Below are 9,457 nucleotides of genomic sequence, written 5' to 3' on the forward strand. Positions count from 1 at the left end.
GTAGGAGGATGGCCATGAGTTCAAGGCCACCCTGAGACTACATAGTGAATTCCAGGTCAGCCTGGGTCAGACTGAGACCCTACCTAAAAAAAAAAAAAAAAAGAGGGAGAGATTGCTTAATGGTTAAAGCACTTGCCTGTGAAGCCTAAGAACCCAGGTTCAACGCCCCAGAATCCATAGAAGCCAGATGCATATGATGGCACATGCTTCTGCAGTTCGTTTACATTGGCTAGAGGCCCTGGAGCATCCATTCCCTCTCTCCTCTGTCTCCAGTCTATCTCTGTCATAAATGAACAGGGCTGTAGATATGGCTTAGCTGTTAAGGCACCTGCAAAGCCTAAGGACCCAAGTTTGATTTCCCAAAAAGTGATACATGTGTTTGGAGTTTGTTTGCAGTGGCTAGAGGCCCTGATATGTCTCTATCAGCCTCTTTTTCTCTCTCTGTCTCTCTCAAATAAATAAATAAATTTAACAAAAAATAATGAATGTGGTGGTTTGATTCAGCTGTCCCCCGTAAACTCAGGTGTTCTGAATCCCAGCTGATGGAGATTTGGGAATTAACGCCTCCTGTAGGGAGTGTATTGTGGAGGTGGGTTTATGGGTGTTACAGCCAGTTTCCCCTTGCCAGAGTTTGGCACACTCTCCTGTTGCTGTTGTCCACCTTATGTGGGCCAGGGGTTGATGTCCACCCTCTGCTCATGCCATCATTTTCCTCTGCCATCGTGGAGCTTACCCTTGAGCCTGTAGCCAAAATAAACCTTCTTTTTCCTACAAGCTGCTCTTAGTTGGGTGATTTCTACCAGCAATGCGAACCTGACTGCAACAATGTCCTTTGGGAAACGGTAGAAGAGTTCTAAAATCTCCGCACTGTAAAAAGTTGTACCTTTCTCCCTCTTCAGCAAAATAAAAATGATGAGAGTGTGCCCAGTGCCCTGAGCAAGGGCATCAGGAGAGAATTCGAGCATGAGACAGGTCAGTGGGTAAGCGAGCGCCCCCTGTGAGCCCTCCCGTGACACGCTAAAAGAAAAGGCAGATATAAGCAAGGATGAATGGGTTCACATGGATTACAATTTTAAGAAACACGAAGCATAAGGATTATAGGCATGAGCCACCATGCCCAGCTTTAAGACATATTTCAAGCAGGGTGTGGTGGCGCACGCCTTTACTCGGAGCACTTGGGAGGCAGCGGTAGGAGGATCGCTGTGATTTCAATATCAGCCTGAGTCTACATAGTGAAGTCCAGGTCAGCCTGGGCTAGAGCGAGACCCTATCTCAAAAAAATTAATTAATTAATTAATTTAATTAAAAAGAGATGTGTTTCAACAGGAGGGGGTAAGAAGGAGGGAGAAGAAAGAGAGAGGGGAAGATGGAAGAATGGGACATGGGCAGGAAGAGAGATGCAAGAGAAGTATTTACAAGCACATTCAGAGGGTATGGGGGTAGCCCCCCTGAATATAAAACAGGACTGATAGATGGTATGATTTCTTCTGAACAAGAGGAACGTAGGGAGTTCCAGGTCAGCCTAGGCCAAAGTGAGAGCCTGCTTCAAAAGCAAAGTACTTGGGGCTGGAGAGATGGCCAGTGGTGAAGGCGCTTGCCTGCAAAGCTCAAGTTCCCAGGTTCGATTCTCCCAGTCCCATGTAAACCAGATTCACATGGTGGCGCATGCATCCAGAGTTTGTTTGCAGTGGCTAGAGGCCCTGGCACACCTACTTTCTCTCTTTCTCTCTCTCTCTCACACACAATCTCTCTCTCTTAAAAAAAAAAAAAAAAGTAAAAATAGAACTGGAGAGATGGCTTAGTGGATAAGGCATTTGCCTGCAAAGCCAAAGGACTCAGGTTTGGTTTGATTCCCTAGGACCCACGTTAGCCAGATGCCCAAGGGGGTGCATGCATCTGGAGTCCATTTGCAGTGGCTGGAGGCCCTGGTGCACCCATTCTCTCTCTCTCTCTCTCTCTCTCTCTCTCTCTCCCTCTTGCTGTCTCTAAAATAAATAAATAAAATATAAATAAATAAATAAAAATAAATCTTTAAAAATCTACTCAAAAACCTATTACTGTTGTTTAACTAAATGCATATATTTAGCCTCTAAATATTTATGTTTATGTCCATATACTAATGTTGCTCTCACTTTTGGTTAGAGAAGCTTCTCTTTTTCAGATGCCGGCGACTGACCACTGGGGAGATTCAAAACTCACCAAAGTGCCAAGAAGTGGCAGCAAAGTGTTCAGCACTAAGTGAGACATCTCCATCACACCCTCCAAGGATCAAGACCATTGCAGAAGGAGAAGAAGGGACTGTTTCACACTGATGTCGTCCAGACACAAAATGGTCTTGATGTTCATGACCTCACAGTGGCTGACGCTACCTACACAAGATCTTCATAATAAGAGGGGAAAATGACATCAAAATAGAGGAGACAGACTAGTTGGAAAGAAGAAAGGATTCAGTGGAGAGGGGATAGTGAACGAGGGGAAAGGAGGAAGGAAGGAGGGGATTATGATCAGGGTACATTGTGTATATGTATGGAAGTTGTCAACAAAATGGGAGTCGGGACAAGGGGAAGGATGGTACCAACACATGTATCCATACAAAATATGTTTAATAATAATAATAATAAATGCTTTTTTAAAAAGTTTAAAAAGTGAATATCAAGAAGCCTCTTAGATCATTCTTCCCCAGATACTATACCTCCACCTTGAGAAATGCACTGGCCTGGTCTATAGTTTTATCCCAAGAGGGCAGGATTCCCAGGTGTTCAAAGATTCTTCTAGAAGAAACCATTATTGTTGAGCGGTATCAAAAGGTGCCAGGAATGCCCACACAAGCAAGAACGGTCTCCCCAATTCCCCGGCTCGAGGCAGCTTTTCCTCTGCTTAAACAACACCGATTCATTTTACTTTCCCGGTCCTCCTGAATAATGGTTTCGTCATTAAACATCTGGCTTCTTCTTAGCAGATTAGGCCTCCAATGAGGAAAGTATGTTTATACTTCTAATTTGAAACACAGCACATTAATATGCTGATTCTCATCATGTTTGCCTTAACCTGTTTGGAGACATTATGACTACAAATATCTTGTACACAACACCTCTAACTACCGGCTTGTACAAACAACATAAGAGGGAGCGCCGTCTCATCCGGAAGATTGGAAGCACTTCAGAGGCGATCATGATTACTGCGTTGGCTGGGAGCCACATTTTCCACATAAACTCAGCATCTGGCCGGGAGATGCTGCCCCAGGCTAGCAGACCCACCTCCTCTGTCACTAATAAGCCGGGGCGACAGAGCCATATGGTCTGCCGGGAAGAACTCAGCCTTTTTCCTGAGCCAGGCACACGCAGGGCAGGAGGGAGCCCGTGGTTTCCGGGGGCTCCAGGTTCTTGGGAGGCGTTGTGCACACAGGTGCTGCCAAAGAAGGATGGAGATGAGGAAGGCTATTCATTATTCATGGTGGGCATCTTGCCACTGCTGCCCTGGGCACTGCCTGCCCGTAGGCACAGGGAAAACATCTGATGATAGCAAGGCCCCACGGCCAGAGTCAGCATGGGTCCTGCGGGCTCAGGACCTCTGTCCTGGATGGGGGAGCTCAGCTGTTCACTTCCCGCCTTGCTCCCACCTCCTTGTTTGACACCCCAACCAAAAACCGCAGGCTGGCTGCTCTATTCCGTGTCACACCCCAGGTCACATGGCCAAGTTGAACAAGCCAAACCGCAACAAGATGCGATTTACACATCCTGTGTGCCCTGGGAGTAGTGGATCTTACATTTTGAGGAGTTACAGTCTGTAAGACTTAGCAGTGAAAGCCTGGAGTGGTGGCGCACGCCTTTAATCACAGCACTCGGGAGGCAGAGGTAGGAAGATCGCTATGAGTTCAAGGCCACCCTGAGACTCCATAGTGAATTCCAGGTCAGTCTGGGCTAGAGAAAGACCCTTCCTTGAAAAACTTAATAATAATAATAATAAATTTTAAATAGAATCAAAAAAGACACCAGTGATATTATAGACATTGTGTTAGGTTAGCAACTTAGAGAACTTCAGAATATTCACCTAGTTGGGGTGAAAAGAAGAAAAGATGAGGGTGGGAGGTGGTCAAAGGAAGAAGACTTACATACAAGAAAGAAAATTGGTCAGGCCGGCGTGGTGGCGCACGCCTTTCATCCCAGCACTCGGGAGGCAGAGGTAGGAGGATTGTCATGAGGTCAAGGCCACCCTGAGACTACATAGTGAATTCCAGGTCAATCTGGGCCAGAGTGAGACCCTACCTCAAAAAAAAAAAGAAGAAAAAGAAAAGAAAAGAAGGAAATTGGTAAGAAGTTTTACATGCGGAGAGCAACTTATTTCTTTTGGATGAGCGCCTACAAATGCTAGGCTATAATAGCTAGCGTCTTTATCTTATCCCCCCCCCCGCCTGATTTCACCCACAGCACAGCATGGACCACACTTCGTGCTGACTCTAACCGTCTCTGAAGCACTGACCTAACAGAGTCTAAAACATCACTGCCAAGTGTTGCAGGTTGTAACTCCTTAATGTAAAATCTGCTTTTCCTACGGAACATGGAGTGTGTAACAGCATTTTGTTGTGGTTAGGTTTGTTTTATTTTATTTTATTTTTTTTGAGATATGGTCTCATGTAGCCCAGGCTACACAGCTATGGATGACCTTGAACTCCAGACCCTTCTGCCTCCACCTCCTAAGTGCTAGAATTATAGAAAAGTGCCATCACACTCTGTTTATTCGATATTGGGGATTGCACCCAGGGCTTCGAGCGCACTGGGCAGGCACCCTACCAACTAGGCTACAACCCCAGCCCTGTAATGGCATGTTGAGTGAAACAAATTTATCTCAACAAAAACAGTAAAACCAGGCCTGCTTGTAGCTGGGCCAACAGAAAATCTCAGTACGTTAGTGTGTGTGTAAGTGCCAGGGTCTCTTGCCACTGCTAGTGAACAGTAGATGCCTGCAACACTTTTTTGTTTTTGTTTTTGTTTTTGCCTTCAGCTTCCATAGGTGGCTTGGAAATGGAACACCAGCCAGCAGGCTTTGCGAGCAAGCGCCCTCCACACTGAGCCATTTTCTTAGCCTTCATAAATTAAAATCATTGACACATTTACATAGACACACACTTGAACACATACATGCCCATCTGCTCACATTGGGAGAACATGTGGTTTTCTACAAGGAATGGCTCCTTTTACCTGTGCCCTGTCCCGGGCTCCCCAAAATGTCCGTACTGCTTCCACACAGCTGACACTTCTCATTGGGACTGTACCACCCCTCCTTCCCTGATTTGTTTTGGGAATTCTGAACGTAACACACTGCAGAGGAGCCACAGGAAAGACAAAGCTTCCCGCGCCCCCCCCCCCGGGTTCCCCCTCCCCCCTGGGGTGCTACGAAACAAGTCCTGGGAAATGCACTGAGGACACTCTACCCACCACCTAGCTGCGTCTGGAGCCACACGGAACCCAGAAGAGCGTTTCCAAAGCATGCTGTGTAAACTCCGCCCTCAGTGACCACAGCAAACTCTGCAACCACGTTGTCCCCCCCCCCCCCCCCGCCCGCCGGCTCCCAGCTCAAGAAACGAACTCATCTATGGCTAAGTCTACAACTTAGCCAAGGACAGGAAGAAAGTGGCAGCGGCAGAGATGATTCCGGGCACTGGGTGTCCAGCCGTAATCCTCACACCTGCCTGGCTGCACACCCTGGGAGGTGGACGTGTCCATCCCCGCCCGGGACAAGGAGTGACCATCCAATCCACACAGACAAACCAAGCCAGAAGGGAGCAGGGAATTCCAGTGAGCTCAAAACTACATATTTCTATGTGATCTAAACATGTTAGTTACTTTTCTCATTGCTGTGGCCAAACATCCAACAGAGACAACTTAAGGAAGGGTCACGTGGGCTCACAGGTTGAGAACACAGCACAGCAGGAAGGCGAGGCAGCTGGTCACGCTGCGTCCACAGTCAGGGAGCAGGGGTGTCACTCATATTTAGGAAGGGTCTTTCCACCTCAATGAATCCAATCTAGAAACTTTCTGATAGGCATGTGTAACAGACAGCTTCACGTTGCTGGGCATCCAAACGCAGCACAGTTTAGAACAGGACAAGATTTGTTTCAAACTTACAGGAGGGAAGTTCATCAATGGCAAAAAGAAGCTGCTTCCTTACTCCAAACAGGGAGAAACAAGCAAGCAGTCAGTGAAAGCCCAGCACAGCAAGCATGAACGGCAGCCAGCAGCAGAGACGCAGCCACGTCTCAGCCTGCTCGGCACACCCTTGGGTGCAGACCACATCGCCCCCGGTGACACCTCCTCCAGCCAAGTGACAAGCTTCAGTAAGACACCTGAGTCAGGAGGTGGGGTGTGGTAGTTTCAATAGATGGCCCCCAATATATTCAGTGATTTATGAGTTTGTAGTTTGTAGCTACAGCCACCTGGCTGGAGGCGGTGTCACTGGGCAGATCTTAGGGTCCAGCCCTAAGGTGTGGGGGTGGATTTGGAATTCTAGTCTAAAGATATGCAGAGTGCGTGAGTTCTGCCTAGAGTTCCTGAAGGGTGCTGTGTGGCTTTTGGCTTTGGTGTGTTTCTCTCGCTCTCTCTCTCTCTCTCTCTCTCTCTCTCTTTGGACCTGTGAAAGCAGGCCAGCTTCTGCTATTATGGAACTTCCCCTGGATCTGTAAGCTTCAATAAATATCCCTTCCTCCATAACTGCACCTGGTCTGGAAGTTCATCTCAGCCAAACCTGAAGCTGTCTGCTACCAGGAACACACATTCAAATGACTACAGCGTGCCCAGAGGTTTGTCTCCGACGTGATTCTAGCTCCTGTCAAGTTGACAATAACTACCAGCCGACACAGTAAAAGACTGTAGTCGAGGGATGAACTCCATAGGGAAGCCTTCCCGGGCGTCCTGCGCCAGACTCTTTGGGAACAGTGTGTACTTGAGGAGTGATTTGCTCTTAGAACTACACACAGGATCGAAAGACCAAGAGTCAATGAAATTTACTGGAGTCAATACGAAGTTTGAGAGTTCACAGGCGTAGCTCAGTGAACTCCCAGACTTGCTTTCTTCAGCGACTGGAAGCAGAAAGATGTCCAGCTAGAATTCAACTGATTGGCTTCCAATTTCTACTTGACTGTTGTATTGGCACTTTTTTTTAAGCATGTGGCTAAACCTCTGGGCATTAAGACACTAAACAACAGGGGCTGGCGAGATGGCGCAGTCATTAGTGTGTTTGCTGAGCAAGCACGAGGACCAGAGTTTGGACCCCCAGCCCCCACATAAAAGCCAGACATGGTTGCATGAACCTGTATTCCCATCTACAGGTCCCACGGCTTCCTGCCTAGCCAAATCAGTGAGCTGTAGGCGCAGTGAGAGGCCCTCTCTCAAAGAATAACGTGTTAAGCAATTGAAGAAGACACCCAAAGGTCAAGTTCTGGCTTCCACACACACACACACATGCTCACATGGATATGAGCATTCATACACACATACATGCATTAAAAAAAATCAAATTATGAAGCCAGGCATGGTGGCGCACACCTTTAATACCAGCACTAGGGAGACAGAGGTAGGAAGACCACCGTGAGTTCGAGGCCACCCTGAAATTACATAGTTCCAGGTCAGCCTGGGCTAGAGTGAGACCCTACCTCAAAAAAATAAAAATTAAAAAAAAAATCAAATTATGGACTTCCTACAGACCGAAGTGGGCAGCAGAGTGCACCCCGCCTCACCAGGTATTAATGTCCCACACATGTCGCCGTGAGAGGCTGTGACCCTACGGAAATATTTCCTTCTAGGGCCCAGAAATCTCTGGGAGTAGGAAGCAAACCGAAACTGTTACTTTTAACAGCGAAGTCTACTTGGCCGGCCCCCAAAATTGTTACTTTTATTTATTTATTTTTTACTTTTTTTTTGTTTATTTTATTTATTTGAGAGTGACAGACAACGAGAGACAGAGGCAGATAGAGAGAAACAGAGAGAGAATGGGTGCACCAGGGCCTCCAGCCACTGCAAACGAACTCCAGATGCATGTCCCCCCTTGTGCATCTGGCTTATTTTTATGTAGGTCCTGGGGAATCGAGCCTCAAACCCGGGTCCTTAGGCTTCACAGGCAAGCACTTAACTGCTAAGCCATCTCTCCAGCCTGAAATTATTACTTTTAAAACTTCGTTTTCAAACCCCCAGAAATTGTCTTTTTGTTTTCCGAGTGATCTAAATAAAGTGAGTGCACAAGAGCTATTAGATGTGCTAGGAATGTCTCCCCACCCCTTTTTGAAACTGAAACAGAATCTGAAGATACATTGTAGATGAAACAGAGGGAAACTGCTGAAGTTCCTGTGGAATCCAAATAGAATTTCCTAAGTGCATAATGGATAGGGAGGAGCAAACCTATGGTGGCTGTGAAGGCTCTGATGCCATGTATGTCAAATTAATGTCTTCTGATGGTCACGAATTTATTGTGAAAAGAGAATATGCACTAACACCGGGAACCATAAAAGCCATGTTGAGTGGGCCGGGTCAGTTTGCTGAGAATGAAACCAGTGAGGTCAATTTTAGAGAGATACTTTCACATGTGCTCTCAAAAGTATGTCTGTGGGGGCTGGAGAGATGGCTTAGCAGTTAAGTGCCTGCCTGTGAGGCCTAAGGACCCCGGTTCGAGGCTCGGTTCCCCAGGTCCCACGTTAGCCAGATGCACAAGGGGGCGCACGCACCTGGAGTTCGTCTGCAGCGGCTGGAGGCCCTGGTGTGTCCGTTCTCTATCTTTCTCTTGCTCTTGCTCACTCTGTCTGCCTGTCACTCTCAAATAAATAAATAAAAATAAACAAAACAAGTTTTAAAAAATATATGCATGTATTTAACCTACAAGGTTCGCTACATTAACAGCTCTACCGAGATTCCCGAACTCCCAATTGCACCTGAAATTGCACTGGAACTGTTGATGGCTGCCAACTTCCTAGATTGTTAAATAAAATAAATTATAATAAACTGTTAAAAAGATCAAATTATGGAGGGCTAGAGAAATGGCTCCGTGGTTAAGGCTGTAAAGCCTAATGACCTGGGTTCAATTCCTCAGTAAGCCAGATGCACAAAATGGCATGTGTCTGTAATTTGTTTGCAGTGGCTAGAGGCCCTGGCACATCCATTCTTTCTGTCTTTCTTCTCTCTCTCTCTTTCTCTCTCTGCTGGGAAAAACAAAATAAAATATTTTTTAATCAAATTACAAAAAAAACAGCAACATTGGACTTAAAAAAAAAAGAAATCTATCTCAAGCCTCCTTAATGGGGTGACAGCCGAACCTTGTGTCAAGTGGGAATCACCCCGCCTTGTCCACAGAGGTGACGTAATGACACAGTGCTTGCAACACGGGCAACATGAAATGGGAGTGCTTTGATTCCCGAGGAAGAGGGAGCCAAGCGGAAGCCCTTCAGCAGTTCTCATGAGTGCTTTGTCCAGGC

The 9,457-nt window shown here is 46.7% G+C and overlaps 1 protein-coding gene across 1 annotated transcript; it reads left to right on the plus strand.

Moving 5' to 3' along the window:
• Positions 1–8,370: 8,370 nt before the first annotated feature.
• LOC101599291 (elongin-C-like) lies at positions 8,371–8,984 on the plus strand. Its single transcript, XM_004662510.2, has 2 exons — positions 8,371–8,590; positions 8,834–8,984. Exons 1-2 carry the CDS (start codon positions 8,371–8,373, stop codon positions 8,965–8,967), a joined length of 354 nt encoding a protein of 117 aa, XP_004662567.2. The 3' UTR covers positions 8,968–8,984.
• The last annotated feature ends 473 nt before the right edge of the window (positions 8,985–9,457 follow it).

This window comes from Jaculus jaculus, chromosome 10 (assembly GCF_020740685.1).
Source record: "Jaculus jaculus isolate mJacJac1 chromosome 10, mJacJac1.mat.Y.cur, whole genome shotgun sequence".
NCBI lineage: Eukaryota > Metazoa > Chordata > Mammalia > Rodentia > Dipodidae > Jaculus > Jaculus jaculus.

Bases quoted from the DNA above. Each gene is read 5' to 3' on its own strand.
- LOC101599291 (XM_004662510.2), top strand. From the start codon at position 8,371: ATGGATAGGGAGGAGCAAACCTATGGTGGCTGTGAAGGCTCTGATGCC. The intron at 8,591-8,833 runs GTCTGTGGGGGC...AAACAAAACAAG, and splicing joins ACATGTGCTCTCAAAAGTAT to TTTTAAAAAATATATGCATG.